At 51.3% G+C, this 20596-nt stretch overlaps 8 protein-coding genes across 8 annotated transcripts; 3 read left to right on the forward strand and 5 right to left on the reverse strand.

Annotated features, from left to right (window-relative positions):
- Positions 1 to 16: 16 nt before the first annotated feature.
- J4E82_002852 (uncharacterized protein) lies at positions 17 to 2031 on the forward strand (the record flags this gene model as incomplete). The annotated part of the gene is made up of 2 exons (XM_051729147.1): positions 17 to 1393; positions 1453 to 2031. The coding sequence occupies 2 exons, from the start codon at positions 17 to 19 to the stop codon at positions 2029 to 2031; spliced, it is 1956 nt and encodes a 651-aa protein (XP_051591239.1).
- A 1731-nt stretch (positions 2032 to 3762) lies between these two features.
- On the reverse strand, positions 3763 to 5444 carry DHH1 (DExD/H-box ATP-dependent RNA helicase dhh1; the record flags this gene model as incomplete). The annotated part of the gene is made up of 4 exons (XM_051729148.1): positions 3763 to 4569; positions 4620 to 5216; positions 5272 to 5350; positions 5401 to 5444. 4 exons carry the CDS (start codon positions 5442 to 5444, stop codon positions 3763 to 3765), a joined length of 1527 nt encoding a protein of 508 aa, XP_051591240.1.
- Positions 5445 to 6273: 829 nt separating this feature from the next.
- Positions 6274 to 7017, forward strand: J4E82_002854 (uncharacterized protein; the record flags this gene model as incomplete). The annotated part of the gene is made up of 1 exon (XM_051729149.1): positions 6274 to 7017. One exon carries the CDS (start codon positions 6274 to 6276, stop codon positions 7015 to 7017), a length of 744 nt encoding a protein of 247 aa, XP_051591241.1.
- Positions 7018 to 7428: 411 nt separating this feature from the next.
- Positions 7429 to 9494, reverse strand: J4E82_002855 (uncharacterized protein; the record flags this gene model as incomplete). The annotated part of the gene is made up of 6 exons (XM_051729150.1): positions 7429 to 8352; positions 8401 to 8498; positions 8653 to 8758; positions 8807 to 8962; positions 9009 to 9209; positions 9261 to 9494. The coding sequence occupies 6 exons, from the start codon at positions 9492 to 9494 to the stop codon at positions 7429 to 7431; spliced, it is 1719 nt and encodes a 572-aa protein (XP_051591242.1).
- Positions 9495 to 11121: 1627 nt separating this feature from the next.
- Positions 11122 to 14601, reverse strand: J4E82_002856 (uncharacterized protein; the record flags this gene model as incomplete). Its single annotated transcript, XM_051729151.1, has 3 exons — positions 11122 to 11566; positions 11614 to 12302; positions 12352 to 14601. 3 exons carry the CDS (start codon positions 14599 to 14601, stop codon positions 11122 to 11124), a joined length of 3384 nt encoding a protein of 1127 aa, XP_051591243.1.
- A 999-nt stretch (positions 14602 to 15600) lies between these two features.
- J4E82_002857 (uncharacterized protein) lies at positions 15601 to 16405 on the forward strand (the record flags this gene model as incomplete). Its single annotated transcript, XM_051729152.1, has 3 exons — positions 15601 to 15625; positions 15751 to 15986; positions 16067 to 16405. 3 exons carry the CDS (start codon positions 15601 to 15603, stop codon positions 16403 to 16405), a joined length of 600 nt encoding a protein of 199 aa, XP_051591244.1.
- Positions 16406 to 16824: 419 nt separating this feature from the next.
- On the reverse strand, positions 16825 to 17335 carry RPS26 (40S ribosomal protein S26; the record flags this gene model as incomplete). Its single annotated transcript, XM_051729153.1, has 3 exons — positions 16825 to 16939; positions 16994 to 17096; positions 17185 to 17335. The coding sequence occupies 3 exons, from the start codon at positions 17333 to 17335 to the stop codon at positions 16825 to 16827; spliced, it is 369 nt and encodes a 122-aa protein (XP_051591245.1).
- An 808-nt stretch (positions 17336 to 18143) lies between these two features.
- J4E82_002859 (uncharacterized protein) lies at positions 18144 to 20286 on the reverse strand (the record flags this gene model as incomplete). The annotated part of the gene is made up of 4 exons (XM_051729154.1): positions 18144 to 18980; positions 19029 to 19123; positions 19174 to 20047; positions 20098 to 20286. The coding sequence occupies 4 exons, from the start codon at positions 20284 to 20286 to the stop codon at positions 18144 to 18146; spliced, it is 1995 nt and encodes a 664-aa protein (XP_051591246.1).
- Positions 20287 to 20596: the final 310 nt, after the last annotated feature.

Raw genomic sequence — 20596 nt, forward strand, 5'->3', positions numbered from 1 at the left:
TGAAACGTCTACCATTATGCCTACCAAGAATACCGCGAATGGTGTCGAGAACACAAATGGCACTGCAGGATTTGCCCCAGAAGGCTCCCTCACATCCTTCAAGAACCTCTACCAAGGCCCGCCAGACAAGAACAGGAAGTGGAGCTGGACCGAGAAAGAACCAGAAGACGTTGCGGATCCTGCTGAGAACGAGGAGACTGCCCAGCATGCCCTTATCACCCGGCTTCAGAAGGCGACCGACTCTCGCAAGAAGTACGACATGCACTCAATCATTATCCAGTCACCATGGTTAAAGGATGCCCTCGCTGAAATCCTGAAGGACTATCCTGGTATACATTGTGGATTGAAGCGACTGGAGTTTGCAGCGCCATTTACTCCTTTCGTCCATCGATGGTCTCAGCTACTTGAGTACAGAAGCAGGAAAGATCTCGATGCCACTACTGCCAAACATGTCGAGCTATTGTATGGAGTACTCTGCGCTGAGCTGAAGGATGTCATCAAGACACTTGAAGACTATGTTAGCCATGGTATCATAACGTTTGATCACATCTGGACTATGTATCAACCTGGTGCTCTCATCTACTCAAACTCCCACAAAGGAGCATATGGAGTCTATACGCTGAAATCTGGGTCCTACGGTAACACCCCGTGTGGCAGGTTTTACCAGCTCAACGTTGAAGCCATCGACTGGAACGGCACCTTGTTTGGTCGCAGTAGCCAGACTATACGACTTGGGGAGTTCCACGGCACAGCCCGTATTCTGGGACTCTCAGCTTTCCCTTTGTCCTTTCATCCCTACGAAGCCAAAGTCAAGGAAGCGCTGGTCAGCCGTGGTAAGAAGTTCGAAGCTCTTGCAGGCAGCCACTACATGGCCTACGAGGGCTTCGCAGTCACATCGGACAGGGATGGTAACGAGGCATCCTACATGTGTACTGGCCGTATCATCGTCGACTCGGACAGCTATCAGCGCTTCTCTTCTCGTTCTGTTGGTCGTATTGAGCCTCTTTCTGCGAAAGAATATGCAAAGGAACCTGAAGGTACCCCTGAAAGGCTGGAAATCCAAGACCCAACTGAAATGAAGTATGTCTTTGGAAGTCAGGAGAAAGAGGAACGCCCAAGACTCACCGAACATCACCATCTCCTCTGCTTGCCTAGAGTGAGGGGCTACTCGCTCAAGAAGAAGAAATGGTTGCTCTTCTACGTCGAACTGATTCAAGTCATCAAATTCAATGAGAATGCCTTTGCCTCACTCGTTCTTCCCAAAGATCAGAAAGAGCTCATTCTCGCTTTTGCAGAGTCGCAGGCCATGAACCAAACAGGCTTCGATGATGTTATCAGTGGCAAAGGCCGTGGACATATCACTCTCCTCAGCGGTCCTCCCGGAGTGGGTAAGGTAAGTTATATCTGTTTCCTTGTTAAAGTATACCTAATCAGTATATTAACAATCTTTAGACTCTTACCGCTGAGTCCGTGGCCGAGCACATGCGCGCTCCACTGTTCATGATGTCGGCTGGTGATCTGGGCATCGATCCCGACCAAGTCGAGACCAAACTCACCAACATCCTCGAGATGATATCCAAATGGAACGCTGTTCTTCTTCTCGACGAGTGCGATGTATTTCTCGAAGCTCGCAGCACGCACGATTTGGAGCGAAACAAACTTGTGTCCATCTTCCTGCGTGTGCTAGAATACTACGAAGGCCTATTGTTCTTAACCACCAACCGTGTTGACAACATTGATGCTGCCTTCCAGTCTCGTATTCACATCAGTCTGGCATACCCCAATCTTACATCTGCCTCGCGGAAGAGCATCTGGCAGAACTTCCTGAAGAGCTCGGGAGGCCTGCACGAGTGGAAAGATGACGACTTGGAAGACTTGGCAAGCGTGGAGTTGAATGGACGCCAAATCAAGAACGTTTTGAAGAGCGCATCACTGCTCGCTGCGAGAAAGAAGGATGGCCTCAACAAGAAGTATGTGGACATGGTTTTGGGGATCGAGAAGAAAAGGCCAGGCGTTGCTGCAGGCTTTTAGAAGATGGAGTGAAACTTGAGCTCGCTAGTCGCTTTACGGCCAAAGCTACTTATCACTGCTTCCTGTTACACTGAAGGGAACGACCCAAGTCCCAGTGGCGGTTTGTTTCCTTGTCTGTCAGCCCGGTGTCATGTAGGGCTTCTAGAGAGGGAAGACTTTCATTCTTAGTGTCGTTTTGGCTAGCTATCGTGATTAGATCAACAGAAGTGGAGGATATGAATTCCTTTTATTGAGAAACAAGAACGATAGAAAGGACCCAACACAGGCTCATGCGTCATTTGGAGTCTGCAATGAGGCGGGGTACCTGATAGCGATTGAATACGAAAACGACTAGGAGTTTCTTTTGATGTTGGTCCACGAAGGGTTCTTCAACTTGTCGATGATGAGAGGCGAAATCATCTCATTCAAATCGCGTAGCTTAGCCTTTGAGTTGGTACACCTTGCTTTCAACTGACATAGCAGGCAGGATATGTCACGGGTTCTCAATGCATTTGATGCCAATCAAGCTTGGTAGTCGGAAGAAAGCGAGTAGCAAGACGTTGAGAAAACAGTGTTTGAGGGAAGTAAGTTTGCATTGTTAAGACCTGGGACTAACTTGAAGTCGATCAAACACGACGCCCAAACAAGGTCGCTTCATCAGGAGTAGTAGCCGCAGCAGTGATTTGCCAACAACTTCTGTACTCAAAGCAGACCATGATCATAATCCACGACTTCTCCAACCGTGCCCTCAAAGCTTTTTTCTTGTTTTCTTGTGATAACAACGTGGTTCGTTTCGTTGTTTTCTTCTTACCAGGAAGTCCTTCCAATCCACGAAACCTCTAGGATCGACGGCAGACTGTCGCAAGTATGAATAGTGCGCCGTGTTGTCCGAAAGGCATGCATGTAGCTTGATTGGAAGCACAAACCCAGCCTAGTCTAGTCTTTTGCTTGCAGTGCAAAACAGAAGATGACTAGTATTGAAAGGCGCTCCGTTGTACCGCCAGGTGAGTGCGGTAGCCTAGGGGAGATAGAAGGGCCGCTGAAATTCCATAGTATAGTAATACGCGCCATGGTGCAGCAACGTATCGAATAGGGAGTGTAGTTGTGAGGCTGAAGACGATAATTGTTGTCAAAAGCCAGAAATGAGAGCGACATAGTGTCGCCGAGGGAGACGTGGGATAGCCCTGAAAGAGCTACGAATATCCAGCAGCGTCGTGAATAGGGTGTAGCCGTACCAAAGAAGATCGTGCTCAGCCGTGAACCTCTACATGAGGAATGCTGGGCTTTTGAAAAGACTATACTAACCACAACCGCCAATGCTGTTGAGTAGAGAATGGAAGTGAGAACTAGAAACCTAGAAGCGCACGGAACTGTAGAATGCGCTCTACTATAGAGGCAGAGGCCTCCAAGAACGCAGTCGGCGAAACCAGCCGACCGACACAAAGCAAAAACTAGACGCGACTCTGACAGACCTTGGTATATAGTACATGGAGAAAGGTCCAGATCGTTATAACCGTATTGCGCCGATGATTCGATTCGTTAAACCTGAAAGTAGAAATTCAGGTATTCCGTACCGTGTCGTCGGAACCGATCGCATAGTCGTAAAAAGGAAGAAATTCAATAACGCACTCGGTGGCAAAGCGCCAAATGCCACTGCAGGCTCTGAACAGAGGGTTGTTGGGTGACATGGTAACGTATGTTAGATGTCAAAGTCAACACAATGCGCAGAAAACCAACACCCACCGGACTCTTTTACGAGGCCGGAGGCGGACCAGTGGGTTGTGGCCTAGGGTTTCGCTGAGGATTCTGACCGTTTGGTTGACGATTCTGTTGGTTTTGTGGAGGACCTCGGCGTTGTCCTTGAAATTGACCACCGCCACCACGTCCGCCACGGAAACCTCCTCGAGCGTTGGCGTTACCGCGTGCGGCACCGTCTTGTTCTTGTGGCTGACCTTGGATCGGAGTGCGCTGGGCGTTGGACATAGGGCGAGGGATGGACTCGGGCGATTCGTAAACGTATAGGTTCTTTTCGATGACCTGGGGAATGGGCTGGATCTCTGTACCAAGCTCTTGTTCGATCCTGTAAAGATTGAAGCGATCTTCCCAGTTGATCAAATTGATAGCCAGACCCAAATGTCCAAAACGACCAGATCGACCAATCCTATGCAGATATGTCTCGGCGTTCTTAGGGAAATCAAAGTTGATTACAACGTTGACGGCTTGAATATCGATACCACGAGTGAGCAAGTCCGAACAGACGAGGTTTCGGCATACACCATTGCGGAAGTCGTGGAAGACACGATTACGGTTGTGCTGAAGCATACGCGCATGCGAGTAGAAGCAGGAATATCCAAGCTCAGTGATCTTCTTAGCAAGAAGCTCGACACGGTTCGTCGAATTACAGAAAATGATGGACTGATTAATCTGGAGCTTGTTGAAGAGGGTGTTCAAGCAGTGGACCTTCTGCTTCTCCTCAACGAAAGCGTAGTATTGAGTGATACCACGGAGCGTCAGCTCATCCATGAGGTTAATTTCGTACGGAGAGTTCATGTGCTTGTCCTGTAGTGGTTTAGCAAATCTTGTATGTTGCAAAGGCTCACTAAACATACCTTGAAGCTCTTGACTACAATAGGGAAGGTAGCAGAGAAAAGCATGACTTGTCTGTCCTTGGGGTGGAAGCCAAGAAGCTGCTCTACAACTGGGGTAAACTCAGGTGAGAGGAGCTTGTCAGCCTCGTCCATGACAAATGTTTGGCAAGCGGAAAGATCCGCTACGCCTTTTCCAGCCAAGTCGAGGATTCTGCCCGGTGTTCCGACAATGATGTGAACGGGGTCGCTCAAACGTATAATGTCGTCCTTCAGTCCTGTACCACCAGTCGAGACCATGACGTTGATACCGAGGTGCTGTCCCAATTGTTTGCACACTTGGGATGTTTGTAGCGCGAGTTCTCTGGTGGGCACAAGGATCAGAGCTTGCGTCTTGGGGCTCTTCGGGTTTATGCGCTCGAGGGTAGGAATAACAAAGGCGGCAGTCTTTCCAGTACCGTTCTTCGCTCGCGCAAGAATGTCTCGACCGGTGAGGGCTACTGGGATCGTCTCTTCTTGGATAGGTGACGGCTTTTCGAATCCGGCTTCGAAGATGCCCATCATAAGCTCGCGCTTGATGAAGAAATCTTCAAACTCGAGGCCTTTGGTCGCTGTAACGTCCTGACCTAGTGTTAGCACACGTCCCAAAACGATAACTCCCAGGCTCATAGCGTACCTCTGTCTGGGGTCGCGCATCCTTCGCTGGCGCATTCAGCCCGGCTTTCCAGCTTGCCTCTCCTGACGGCGCAGCATCGCTAGGAAACATGTCAGCGCGTGGGTCTTGCTTCTTTGGGCATTGACTCACCTCAGCTGCGTTGCTGCTAGTTGGTTGGTGATTTCTGAAGTCATTGTGTATGTGGGGTCCACCGAAGGTGGGGTTGCTGGTCGGGACGTCAAGGTCTAGTGGTGTGGATAGATACGCAATTGGTGTGTGCACAATGCTTGCGGTAGGGCAGAGCAAAGCAGATGTAAAGTGAGGGGTTTGGACGTGGAAGTCGATGTGGTGTTTCCCGAAGAAAGTGGGGTTCGGCAAGTGCGGGATCGGGGTGCTTCTGGTTTGATGGCGACTCGAATGTCGAGTTGTTCTAGTCGTGTGCGGTGTCGAGGCAGCTGGTTGAACCTCGAGAGAGTCGCAATGCCGTTGTTTCGCCTTGTAGAGTGGTCTGCAGGTGGGTGTTCGCGCGGGATGTACTGCGAGCAGTAGGAGTCAGTATGAACCTCGGGAGGCGGAGCGCAGAGATGATGGTGTAATTTTGTGCAGCTGAGGGCGGTTTGTGTGGTGTTGTGGTAGCTGAGCGGGCCGCTTTATGCAAGCAGGAATCTGAAGCTGGTGGAGGGCAGGGGCCCGTGCGTGCTTGTCATTGGCCCTGCTGACGTCGGTCCGTCCCTTCTATATGCTCAACATTAGCCCAAGTTCTTTGCCCACGTACCAAGTCCGCGCCTGATGTATGTCGCCGTATCCCGTGTCATGGACAGAGTGTGAGTACTAACCATCTACATAGACTCCTTGACCTAAACCCTGCCCATCAATCTTTTGTATCAATTAGTCGATTTAACTTGCGTCTATAACTACCCGTCGCCACACGTCTCTCGTGGAGATCCAAATAGGACCATGTCGTCTCTCCTCCGCCTCTCACAGACTTTCCGCACACTCAGGACACCAAAAACTACCAAAACAATGTCTGCCCACTTCTTCTCTCCCTCTCAAACATCCCGACATATCGCCCTACCACGAACGCGCCTCTACTCTTCGGGGGGCTACGGTCACTACCGATCGCAGGTAAAGATGAACGAACTTGTTCTGTATGGACTCATGGGAACCAACATCGCCATCTTCGGGTACGCATATTACGTCAAGGAGCAAGCTAGGCAGGGCTTCCAAAGGCCGTTTGTGAATTTCATGAACAAGATGACGTTAAACCTCACTGCGTTTCAGCATGGAAACTACTTCTCGCTCCTCACTTCCGTCTTTACGCACGTGGATATCGGCCATATATTTTCCAACATGTTTACCGTGTACTTCCTGGGTTCCTTCTTGGCTAGTGCGCCCATCATAACGCCCTTCCGCTACCTGACCATTGCTCTTGGCTCTGGAATTGCGGGGTCTGTCGGCTACCTATTCAACCGGTATTATCAGTTGCAGGCTCAAGGTCCTCATGCCAGAGACTATACGCGCGGTTTGGGTTTCTCCGGAGCCGTCATGGGCATCAGCAGTGTAGCGGCGTGTCTGGCACCACATTCTAAAGTGATGATATATGGTCTCGTGCCAATGCCACTTTGGGCTCTTGTTACGGGCTATGCATTCTATGATGGGTTCTATCTCAACAGCGCGAACTCGCACATTGGCCATGCGGGACACCTAGGAGGACTGGCGTTTGGACTTGTGTATTACTTTGCTAGGCTGAGGGGTTTAAGGTTGTGAGTTCCATAACATAGATGGGATACCCTCAGCTTATCGTGAAGACGAGAAGGGTTTCCTGCTGACATCATATGTACTGTATGCTTCGAGCCTTCACAATAAGATGACTGAGCTTCATGGCCCGTATCCACATTCTGAATACCATAATCTATTACCAGCTGCAGACGGATGATACATACGCCTAACACTATGCTTCTTCATTCCTATCGCATATGCGGTTCCGGGACGCCGATAGGTCTACACAAACACCGCCATACAATTCGATCCAAATATACTATCCAAGAAATCGACAAATGGAATACAAGATCGCCCTGGCTCTCCAGCTGTGAAGCATATCTGCATTCAATATATCAGCATGTCTCCGACCGTCGATTAATCGAGGTATAGTAGCTTACCATAATCTTCGATTTCACTTCAAACTGTCTCCTTGGACGGGCTGGCAACCTCCAACTCGTTACCAGTGCCAAGCTCTGGGTCGCCGTTCGCACCATTGTCAACTTCAGAAATGTACTTTGGCAAGCCTTGTGGTGTATAGGACTTGTTTGGGGTGTGCTTGGGTGTCGTGGATTCCTCCACTTCCATCTCCTTTGCTTCTTCCTCGTCAGAACTGTCGATGATGACCTCTTCAGACAAAGCGCTCTTGCGTGGAGGCGGCCGTTTCCGCTTTACCGCGTCCTTATCCTCATCTGTCTCCTCATCGATGAGCTCTTCAGACCGGCCGCTCTTCCTCGGCCTACCACGCTTCTTGGGGATTTGACCTTTAGCCTTCATCCGTGCTGCTTTGGCAGCCTTTTTACTGGCAGCCTTCATACTGGCAGCTATGGAGAATTCTTCGTCCTCGTCAGATCCTTCTTTTTTCCATGCACGACCTTTGCCCTTGAAGTGTTTGGGTTTAGCGGACTCGGGCTCAGTTTCTTCTTGAAGGAGAGCCATCGCCTCTTCATCCAGTGAGGCTAGTAGCGCGTCGTCAATGTTCTTGCTGATTGACGCGACTGATACTCTCCTGCCCTGCGCAGCTGGTGACATGTTACTTGAATCCTGTGCATCTCCATTTGTCGGCTCTACATCCTCAAACAACTGCGAATCGTGATAGTATGGTCTCTGTTGTGCAGGCTTTCTTGTGCGAAGACCACGTCGGGTGGAGCCTGCTGATGCGGTAGTCGGATCTGGAGAAGCTGCAGTAGAGTCTGTATCTTGGGCTATCTTTCCATTGACTTTTGGTGTGACGTTTGTGTTGACAATGATGCCTGCCTCAGCTACACTCACGGTATCGCTAGGCGTAGCTTGAGTGGGATCTTCTTCAACTACAGCTCCACCTTCAGTGGTAGACCCCTCAGGCTTGACCATATTAGCAAAATGTACCGGTGTCTCGGAGAACACACTCACGAAGTTCTTCTTCTTCGGTGTTTTCCTGGTGCTCAGTTTCAAGATATGGCTTTTCTTCGGCGAGTCTGAAGTCGGTACTGGGGCTGGCGATTTCGGAGCTGTGAAAGGTTCAGCTCAATCACAACAGAATATTCAAGCAAGATTTCGTTTCAAATCATCATGAGGTTTCGGCCCAGTAGGGTTCTGGCAAACGTGACAGGACTACACGAATCGGGCAATCAATCTTCCACATAGTTTTAGAAATTCACATACCAGATCGAACTGGAAGAGGAGATGCAATCGCAGATGCAGAGACCTCATCGATCGTAGTTTCCATCGGGTCCTCTAGCTCGTCATCTGGCGAAATGGTCTCCTCCGACTAGATACGTCAGCGTGGAGTAGAAGGCGTGTACATAGTGAAACTCACAATAGGCTTCTTCCTTGCTTTGCGTGTGGAAGACTTGCGCTGCCCATTGAAGGTGATCATCGGTGCTGTGGGCGTCGCAGTCTCAGCCACGGGCGCCGATGCTCCAACGTCTTTGACGACTTCACTGTCGCTCGCTGAAGCGACGACCTCCTCGGACTTATACAGTCAGCTAATAGACAAAAGCTCAGCGGGTGTTACTCACGAGTGGCTTCTTACGCGCCTTACGCCTCTTCTTGCCAGAAGGACTAAAGTCTTCCGAGTTGGCGACGGCAGTCGATTTCGCAGACTCAGCCGTGCGCGACAATCCATTGCCATTTGTACTTGCAGTCTTCTTGGGGCGGCCAACTTGACCACGAGCCTTGGCTACTTGAGGTTTGGCCTTAACGGGTGGGGCCTCCTCGTCCTGGTGCATTCAGTAAAGGACAGATTTTGATTCATCGTGACAATAACTCACAGTTGAATCAGAATCCTCAAACATGCGCAAAGCTGTGTAGTACAATGAGAGACCACCTGACTTTTTTTGAGACTCTACCCATTCTTCGTACGAAGGAAAAGGACCGTTCTGATTTGCTTCTTTCCAATCCATGAACTCGCGATGGCCATGCTTGTCCTCCCAAAAAACGGACGAGCTGTCGCTAGACTTGTGAATACCCTTCTTTGCAGGTGCCTGGTGGCCGTTCGGGGCCATGATAGACACAAAAAGTCTCAATGGTAGCCAGGGTTGAGCAGCTGTAAGAAGCGCAAGAACAGATGAAAGAAATTGACGCGCGCTAATGATGCTGACCCAGAAATGCGCGATAGAAATCTGTGCCGATTAAAAGTATGAAATGAAGTGGCGCGAGGAGATGCGCGCGAGGTTGACGAGTGTCGTGAGGAAAGTCGGTGTCGTGAAGTGACAGAAGAGATCCAAGTCCATCCGAGATGATCCACGTCTCGTGGCACGTTAGCTCAGAATCAGCAACGTCGCCAATTGCGATGAAGCGGGCGGTGGCAAACTTCTTACCGAAAATAAGCAATTGGCTTCAATTGAAACTTGAGTCAAATCGTGATGCAGACGTCGCTCTAAGGTGGAGATGTGGAAAGTGGGAATGGAGGGTCCGCGCAAAAGGGAAAAGAAGGTGCGCTAATAACCTCCAATTTCAGCTCGACCACTTATCGGATCGAGGTATATCAACAACTTTAGTTTCACTCCTCAACAGGCATCGTAAAGCCAAAGGCTCGATGGCATGTTATTGGATACTTAAGTTTACCATGTTCAGCTCTACCTTTTTTTCTGCACTTATGTGCTTCGGGCAAGTGCTCTATGCGGTGGTGATGACATCTTCTCTATCAACGCGAATTTCTGCGAACATAAAATTGTTCGGTACCGCACGAAGCCGTCAATCGCTAGGATAGCTCTTGTAAATCTTAGAAAGGCTTGCGTATATCTTTCAGATGCCATGTGCTTGATGTCAACATCGCACTACAGCTCAGCTCCGTAGCTAGTGGAAGTATGATGAGCGTAGAAGAGAGACGCATGCTCAGAGACCTGCGAGCTGACGACTTGCTAGTCTGTTGTTCATGTTACAAGTGCTAAGGTCGATTGTGTTTGTCTGCGCGCAATGATACTGTAGTATCATGTTAATATCCTGGCGACCACACTGCGACAAGTAGGGTAGTGTTCGACTGCCGTGTGAGAACCGTCATCACATATCACACTGACAACCAAGTTTCTACCGCATACCTCACGATGAACAACTATATCATCTCGGTAGCGATATGCTATTCATGTCACACACGAAACAGAGACTAATAGCATGGTCATACTCCATGAATAGCATTGAAATACTATGGGCGACCCATAGATACCATGACAATCTTCTCAAACCCATGGATCTGGTATATACAAAGAGGAATGCACGAAGCCCCAAGTCCAAAACTAACCCATCATGAGTCCAACCTGATGTCGCAAACATGCGATCGTAAAACCACGCAGAAAGCCACTGCGCAAGATGCAAAGTTGGGTATACAAGGACAACCCCTCCGCCTTTTCAATGTAATAAGACAAATTTGCTCCCGCAGAAAGATGGTGAGCGAAGGAAATGAAGAAAAAAAAATCGCGCGTAAGATTAGCATGCTCTGTGCAGACAGAAAAGTGATAGTGTAGGCCCAAAGCCGTCATGAAAAGCGCGAAAAGAATAAAGATATCTCGATGAATTAAACAATGATTGCGAAAGACGACCTCCTGTCACCTACAATACATGGTGAGAAGTCGGAATTATAGAAGGCGACTGGCAGAATAAATCCAGTCGCGGTGGTCAGCCAGCAGTATGTCACTAGAAAGACTCGGGTGGGCTCGGCATTCCATGGGCGCTACCATCCTCCTTCTCCGGCTCTTGTACGCTGTGGTTTTCTCTCTGCACTGGCTCAAGCTTCAATTTTCCAATGGGCTTGCCAATGCCCTTCATGAACCCAGCTTGATCGTTGCTGTTTTCGTCCTTCTCCTCATCTAGCTTGCGCTTCTTACGAGCCATTTGTTGCTGCTCTCGGAGAGGACGTTTCCGGGGACTGGAGATCTTGCCCGTAGGTGGCAAACGGGGTTTGGGGAATCGCTGCTTCGGGGGGAGATCGTCATCTTCAACAAGCGGCTGACTATTGTTGTCATGAAGTTTGCTGAGGAGCCAGTTCTGGAGAAGACCAATCTGGTTTTCAGCGGTCTGTACGGTAACGGGCTCGAATTTTGACGGTTCAGGCATGATGACGCCAGTAGTTGCGATGTTGCTGAGTAAATTAGCGGGACCCTTGTGGAAGCATTTCGCCCAACGTACCTGTTATCCTGTCTGGCATACGCATTATGCACCCTGTTTTGCAGCAAATGTAACGGCACACTAGATGTGAGTCCGAACTCGATGTCGAGACCAAGCTCTTTGAAACCAAAGAAGTCTTCGCCGATGTCTTCGGCGAAGTCACCTCCCACGAACTGCTCGCTACCGTCATTGAAGGCACCGGCACCGTCAGCGCCAGCGTTGTCCATAGCTGGTCGCAGAAGTTCAGTGTAGTACGATTTCATCCTATCATGCATACCACCGAGCTTTGTACCAAGCCTTTCGACATCGTCTTTGACATAAGTTTCCAGTGACTCAAGATCGACGCCATTAGCATGCAAAGAATGAAGCACGGCTTCCTCCTGGGTGAAACGCGGTGCCCAGTTTGTAGCCTGGCCGTTGGGAAGGATAATCGGTGTGTCCGACTTCATCTTTGGCGTCTCGCGGTAGATTCCCAGGCTTGCAACAAGATTTTGGAAGAATTTTGCCGCAATATCAGTCACGGCGTCAAGAGCGGATGGTTGAAACTCTTCGAATCCAGCATGATAGAAGACCTTGCCAACGCTGCGCTGCAAAGCAGCACGACAGACATAAGGAGCCATGATCGGCCCATCCTCAGACGTGACTATTGGCTCAATGTCTGCCTCGTGAAAAGGCTGTGGCTCATATCTCTGGAACTGGTTTTGGTACAACTAAAAGGGTCAGTGGTTGTACTCCTACAGAATCTGGAGAAAGACCTACCTGTGACTGAATCTGCATCTGTTTGACGATGCCAATCTTTGCACAAATTTTCCTGGTTTCTTGCAGTATGTGGTTGTTACCATCGAACTTGTGCACGAGCGCACTGTCTGGGGAAATGAACTGTCCTTTCGGCAAGATACGCATGTACTCTTCCGCTTGTGGAATAACATAACCTTCAGCGTCCTCGACCCATTGCAGGCGCTCAGAAAGGTCAGGAATGGTGCACACAGGGTCGTAGTAATCAGGAATCTGACGCTCTTCTTCCCCTTCAATGCCTTCGGCAAGTGATTCGCCAGCTGTGGCCTGAACGCCGTCTTTGCCGTCCGGCGCAGAAACAGCTCCACCAGCAGACTCTTCTTCGATAGCCTGCTTTCGGTGTCGTAACCATCTTCTCATGCCAGCTTTAGTGCGCAGAATGGCAGGTTCATCTGGTTGTAGATGGTCGTCACGGAACAATCTGTGCCTCTCTGACGCGATGATTGCTCGATCTTTCTTCGTCACTTGTTTCCAGGTTTTGTATTCCAGGTCGTCGAGATCGGCATCCTCTTCCAAAGCATCGCTGACTGAAACACCAGTGCCGTCGGCTTCCGATACGTCGGCTTGACTGCCATTCACGCCGTTCCGCGAGATGCTGTTTGGCCCTAATGGTGTCAACGCACCGGGTGGCGGAGGTGTTGAGAAACCATTGACGCTCCCTTCCATTTCAGAATCCGCTCGTAGAAACTCATTCTTCAGGTTGGATACTGCGTTGTTAAGAGACGGAACTGGTGGCTTCGTTTCTGGGCCCGGCGTATCTTCCAGACCGGCTGGAGGGGCCTTCCGTGCCGCGTTTGAGCCTTTGCCTCCTTTGCTTGGTGCCTTTCTACCCCGTGAAGCCATGATAGGTTCCTCATCTTCGCTGTCATCAGCGCCATCAGCGTCTGCATCGCCATTACGCATTCTCCGCTCCTCAGCCTCGACCTCGGCGCGATCACGAACGGTAATATCAGGAATGAGAGGTACGAGCTTCTCTGTTTCCTTCTTCATATGCAAGGCCTTTTTCCGGAGGAAATGGCTTGGGTCTGCGTTGTACTTCAGACAGTTCGACCATATAAGCATGAGGTCTTCCACGAACTCCTTCTTGGATTTGTACTGTAGCTGCTTGAGCTTCTTCATCATTGTGCCAATGTCCATGGGGTGTTTGATCACATTGTAGTAATCTGGGGCCTCTCGTTTGTTGACGCGCTGAAGGAAGGGATGGGCATGTTCGTTTGCCTTGAGTTCCATGAGGACCTTCTCCGTGCTCTCGTAGAGCTCCTCCTGGCCGACCCGATCTTCGTTTGCCCATTTACTCCTATTCTTACGGACTTCGCTGATGAGGCTTCGTAGCTGCGCGTCTGTCGCATGGACTCTGTCTCTTTGCGCATCGATGCGGGAGATGAGGTGCTTGAGAGTAAGGCTAGACGCCCCAAGGTTGGTGGTGCTCAAAGTGCCCTGCTGAGGGGCGACGACGGCGCTGTTGGGCGGTGCATTCGCAGGCGTTCCAGATGTTTCTATCTCCACTTGGCGGTCGAGCTCGTCAAGCTTCTGCTGTTCCAGCATCGCGTCACGATCGCTCTCCAATGGGTAGAACATGGTCTGGAAGCTCCGCTTTGCAGCATCCTCGGCTGCCTTTTTATCTTGTTGCAGCTTCTTGCGCACATCATCTGATGTCTTTGTGTGGTCCGACGAAGGTGTCCCAGTCCGGTCGTGACCTGACTTGTTCGATATAGAGGGTACGCGGAGAAGGCTTGGCGTGCTGGGAGCGGCAGCAGCAAGGCCATTGGCTGAGCCTTTCGTGTGTAAGGGAGAGGTGCGGGTATCGTCGTCGTCTTCATCGTCTTCGTCATCGCCGTAGTCGTCCTCGTCGATGGTGCGGGTTAGCTTCTTCGGGGTGATGGCTGGTCGCGCGTCATGCGCCGGAGCATCACCGGATGACGCCTCATTGTCCAGGGCATCAACAGCATCGCCTTCGTATGTGCCACCGAGCACTGAAGCCAGACGCGCTTCGGTGCGTAGGTAGTGTTCGCGCCAACGCGCCGCCCGAGGATCTTCCTCCGCGGCGATGTCTCCCCCATCCCCGAAGTTGTTCGCGTTGTGGTTTGACATGGCCTCATCGTTCAGCGCATTGGGAGTCCGCAAACGGGTCGCATTAGGCGGTTGATGGAGAGAGCGGCTATGACTTGGGCGTTCTCGCGATGATGGCGGATATGGAGACGCACTGAACGACATAGTCGTCGTCGTGGGTTGTGGGGGGTGGTCTTGGCGGTTCGCGGCCTCACGGGGATGGCCCGCCAGCAGGGCGACCGTCTTCCAGGTGTCGCAACGCGATAAAATCAAGCATGTGAGAAGAGTCTACGGCGTGCGAGTCGATTTCTGATGACTGCGAGATGGAAAGGGGTGCTGTGGGCTCGCGTCTTGATGGCCAAAGATGCGGCCTGTGAGTTTGGTCGTTGGTTTAAAGTCGATAGTTGCAGGTTGACCTATCCCTTCTCCAGGCACGCCTTAGCGTTAGCACCTCGACTCCCGCAACGAACCCCATGAATCACCCACATCCCAATATCAGAACCCTTGACCCCAGCGCCTACGTGTCGGCAGCATTTTCCAGCATGATAATTCATTCTGTGCGCGCCTGACATGCTCCATCGTCGCCTCCAGTGGCCTTGCACACGCTGACATGGCGCCGATGGCATGGACTGTGCTCCCTGGGCGTATCTGGGTCACGTTCTTGACCAAGGAGCCCGTCTTTTCCAACTCTCGACCAGCCGAACCTACCCTGAAAATGTTCTGTGCATCGTATTTTGCAGCTGTACAAATGCAAAGAACGGCATAACCCCTTTGAGTCGCAGTCGACTTTGATGCAGCTCACGAAATACGAGCTTCTTCATACTCATGTCCCTGAGGAAGCCCCCGCATTTCCTTAATCGCAATGCTGAGATCAACCTCAAAATGCAAGCCAGCAGAGATAGCGTCAGGTACCAGGACTCGGAGCTGCGACCTGGGTCTACCCGCAGTTTCCTAGGTTGTCGATTTTCACAGGTTCCACACGTGATCGACAGGCATGATACCATGATAGGTTAGCCCGTGTCTGCAAGCCAGTTCCGCCAGATGCCAGCTTGTGGCAGCATAGCAACGCTCGGTAGCTCCAGCCGCCCACCCATAGCAGCGCTCTGTCCCCACGACTTGATTATGTTCCCTGAGCGCTTATAGCCGCAGCCAAACGACCACACGATGCGCATACGGAAGCCGTTTGCTGGTAGGTAGCACGAACTCGTTCCATACGTCAGAGAGAGCTTGAGGCACTGCGCCCGAGCAATCAACAGGCATTCCTCTTCGACTTGCTCGCAGCTCTCATACAACACCAAGCTGACGCGTCCACAGGCGCTTTCGTAGCCCTGATCTTCATCAGCGCCGGCGCCGGGTTTTCCCCGCCCGACTACAAGATCCCCTCGTACAAGCAATCCGACAAAGCACTACATTTTCTCGCCTTCTTCCTTCTCACACTATGCTTCTACTGGATACTAGAGACGAGTCGAAGGAAAGTCTTACAGCTCACCTTCACGGTGTGCACGATTGGTCTGGGGATTGCTAGTGAAGTTGTGCAAGGCTTGTTGCCTGTAAGTCAAGATGCGTCCGAGAAGAAACGGCTCAAGCACATGGCCATGGGTCGAATTGCACAAAACTAACTTGTTCAAAGATTCATCGGGACTTCGATTATTACGACATCGTAGCCAACGTCCTCGGTTCGCTCCTCGCTCTCGGCCTTTGTAATTGGTACCACAAGCGCATGCTCGAGCGAAAGAGAGCTGCACGCGGGTATACAGCCGTTGCCGGGGACGAGGAACGAGACATTGAGCTGGGTGAGAATGTGGAGGGGCAGGAGTCCGGTGTCATCCGATCCACTGTTGACGAAGAACTTGAAACATGGGACGAGAATGCGGAAGACTGGGACACTACTGAACCGGAGCCCGTGAGTGGGAAAAAGAGTCTTGACGATGGAGGTGATTTGGGTGAGGGGAAGAAGCGAAATGACTGAAATGATGACACTGTATGACGTGCATAATGAAAGTTGCACTTGGGCTGGAGTAACGAAGCACTGGATATTGCAGTTCTTCACGTCTTATATCCCACGCTTGCAACAACACGTGCTGCTCATGTCGTAAGTGAACAGCATATAAGCCCCGCAGTCAGCCAGCTGTACGAGCATTTAATACCCAGTAAAATCACCAACATGGACGCAAGGTGGTGCAAGTCGACTTGGATATTCGTCTACAAGTTCATAGCTAGCTCTCGGTGCTGCTTATGCAGGCTTTCCCGAGCAAGCTTCAACCATGATTTCGTCATTTGGCCTGTCCCTTCTTCTGGATTCATGCATTTTCCAGTATGACATTCCGAAAGAACCCTAAGACCCCACACCAAGCGCCATGATCATTCCCTTTTCGAACCACACGCTACTTAAGCAGTAGTAGTCTTAGCAGCGGCCTGGTTGGGGTTGATCTTCTTTCCGTCCTTGTTGTACCTGACACGTGGGGGAGGAGCACGGTTGCGGCGGCCTTCACGGGAGCGGACACTGCCAGTGTGTTAGAAACGAGTTCATCCGAATCCTTGTGCGGGCTGAACGTACCGGACGATCTTGCCGTGGATAGCGCAGGAGACGCAGTACTGGAGCTTCAGGTACATCTTGGGGACAGTGTACTCGGGGAAGACGGAGGCATCGGAGATATCACCTGTGTGTTGTTAGTCCTCAATGCCCTGAAGTCGCCGCTTCGCTATCTGTCGTGTTCGGCGCAACGTCAGAGCGATCGTGAGACGTACGGATGGCGGCGGACTCGACCATGTTGCGGATGGTGAATCTCTTGATTGCCTTGTCCTTGGGTGTGCATCGCGAGCAGTTGGAGCAGCGGATGGGCTTGACGTGGCCGCGGCCCTTCTTGTTACGACCGTTGGACGCGCGCTTCTTGACCATGTTTGCGGCTGATTCTATCGAGTTTTGTAAGCGGGAGTGTGCGTTGACGAGGTACGGGAGTGCGTACTGAAGATGTGTTATCTAAAAGTCAGCAGTGGGGTGGTTGTCGTGAGGTTCGTCCTTGACGTCGGAGTCGTGAAGTCGGCACGCACAATGCGAATATTCAGAAGCGAGTGAGCTTGGCGCGCCGCGCGCTAGCCACATACAGCGTAAGAGCACTCGTAACCTCTGCTGCAACAACAACACACAACAGAAACGATGTATTCACGGAAAGATGAGATCGGAGCGTAAATTACTGTCTGGATGTTTGTGTTCGGAAGTGCTGTACCATTGTAGGTTGCACAGTGTATTGCCTCTGCAATAATCTGACATATTCTTCGTTTGAATTAGCAGGCATGCTCTTGATTACCTTTGAACAGTCGGCAGGTTGTGATGTTCAGTTGTATTATCTGAAATAAAATGCAATGGAAATCTCGTGTTTCCAGGGCAGAGGTTATGAGAACCTTCCACCTGATGAAGCCACATGTTGATCATATGCTACAACATGTCAAGTTTGAAGAAGGAGGCATCTCATGTATCGTTATTGGTGCCTTCCATATCCACTACTGTACTGCCTATGTAGCCAGGCCATCCGTCAATCTATCACACTTCTACTTGAACAAAGTTGTACATTAGTGGAAGTAAAATGTATTCAATTTGACTACCAAAACAGCTAGGAAATACCCAGGGATCTATGGGATATCAGATTCTTACAAAAGAAACAATTCACTCTCGCTCTTACTCCAACACATATTACCCCACGTCCACCTTACCGACTAGCGCGACCAAGAACAAAGACACCAACGATAACTACGGCTAGTACACCGATAGCTCCAGGTAGGAGAAGGTCATTTGGAACACCAGCAATGATCTCCGGCTGTTGCGAGAGAGGTACTGGTTGATTCCGGCCTCTCGATCTAGGCTTTTCGTCGTCCTCATCGAAGAACTGCTTGCGCTCGCGAAGAGTAGACTCAGGTGGTGTAACGGGCTTGGGTAGCGCAGGTTGTGGATTGACCTCGGCAGACATTGGGGCCTTGTCGGGGTGGTGTACGAAAAGGTCAACCTTCTCGCGATGCGCCATACGGGATAGGCTGACAGCTTCGACCAAATCGTCGTTGGTGGTGATGGAGATGGTATCACCCTCGTTGTCAAGATAGCTAAGGGCGAAACCACCGCGAGAAACTTTGCCGTCTTCGAAGCTCGGTGTGCCTCCTATGGCTTCGACCTCGCTACCGAGCTTGTTGGCTACATTGTGGATAAGCTCTTCGATGCCTGCAGATACGACTACCTGCAGACGGTGGACGCGACCACTTGGCGCCTTGAACTTGAAAGGGAATGGCATGTCCTCCATGTGGGACGGTGGAATACTGGCGACAGCGGACGGGTCTGGTGAGTCACCGCCATGATGAGAAGCAGACTCGTTGGGTAGCACACTATCGCCGCGATCCATGAGGCCAGGGCGGTCGTTGTGTGAGAGGTACGAGCGGTGGTCATGGACACGGCTTCCACCCTCGCCTGACATCATCGACTCAGTCTCGTTGTCCAGAGACAACCAGAACTTATTCCACGCGGGGCCTTCACTGTCCGTTGTGCTGATGTTGTTGATCTTGGAAGAGTCAGCACAAATACTTTTTCACTGAACAGCCCGACATACCTGATCGAGAGTAGCATAGGTTAGTTTGAGAACATCGACCATACCAACGATTTCTCCAGCGTCGCTCATCACGGGTAGGTTGAGATAATGCCCATCTGCAGAACATTAGCGGTTACTCAGCTCACTCAGCATTTGGAATACTTACCATGCATCTTGCGGAGAGCAGACTGGATGCTCATGTCCATGGGCGCAAAGTCAGGATGAGGTGTCATTACTCGTACAACACTGCAAGTCATGGGGTCGAGCCCTGCGGCAATAACGCGGAGGACGACATCCTTGCTGGTGAAGATACCGGTGATGGATCCGTTGTCCTGTACCAGGACGGCCGTGGTATGGTTCTCCTTCATCAGTGACGCAGCTTCCTTGACGGAGGTGCGCACAGAAACAGTGGTGGGTGGGAGTCCCGTCAAAACAGACTCGAGTGTAGGCCCAGACATCTTCTGACGAATAGCCTCGACGTACTGGATGATCTGTTGCGGCTGGCTGGAGCCCATCTCCGCCTGGACACCCTCTAGAGCATCGTACAACTTGCGCGAAGAGCTGTAGGCGCGCTCCAACTTCTCCATGGCGTCGTAGAAACATTTGGTAATATCCAAGATACCCGAAATGTCGTGGTTCTCGTCCATGACTGGAAGATGACGAAAGCCCTTCCTGACCATCAGATCCAGAGCATCGGTCGCACTCGTATCGGTCTTTGCGCAGAGGGGGTTCTTGGTCATGATCTCTTCGATGGTGACATCGCGAGCCTTGATTCCAGCGCCAACGACACGGAAGGCCAGGTCCTTAGCAGTGAAGATACCTGCTATGCGTTCATCGTCATCGGTCACCAGCACGCAATCTTCTCGTTTAGCTGCCATCAATTGAGCCGCCTCGGCGACTGAGGTAGAGGGCTTGATCTGGAGCGCGGGGGAGGGCTTCAGGGCGAGGACAGTGCCAGGCGGGGCTTTCTTGGAGGGTCGCACTCGGCCGCTGGGGTTCTTCTTCTTGTTCAGGTCGGTTTCGATCTTTCGGCGAATGGCCTAAACACGAGATGAGTATGTGGTTGTCCATGGCAAGCAGGGCAGCTTACGTCGTCGCGCTTCGACATCTTCGCGCGGCTGGCGCTGAGCCCAGAGCCGCCCGCTTCGCTCTGGGCAACGTGAGAGGCATGAGTCTCGAGAGCTGGTCGTGGAATCCCCGATGGGCTGTGGGGGAATTGCTGGGGCTGGTTGCGGTTTGAGGGCTTGGGCGTCCCCCGCATGGTACCGGTATGCGACATGGCGTGGGCTTACGAACCAAGCTCCTGGTCAAAAAGCAGTTTGCTGGCAGGTGGGGGAAAGGGAAATCGGATGTCGACGTGGTTGCCAGGGTACGGAAAACAACGCGAGGGAGCAAGCGCCGGGGCCAGACCGCTACTCCCTCTTTGACTTGACAGTCAACATGGGAAATGTGCACATGGCAGGCTACCAGGCCTAAACACCTAGCTCACGTCACTGCTACTCGGGCGGACACTGTCTGGTGCATACTGCTTGCGCTTTGCATCTAGTCTTGCACGAAGCTGCCTCTCTGCAAAGAGGTCATGCACGCAG

Source organism: Alternaria postmessia, assembly GCF_024291825.1.
Source record: "Alternaria postmessia strain BMP 2775 chromosome Unknown scaffold_11, whole genome shotgun sequence".
In the NCBI taxonomy this organism is placed as follows: Eukaryota; Fungi; Ascomycota; class Dothideomycetes; order Pleosporales; family Pleosporaceae; genus Alternaria; species Alternaria postmessia.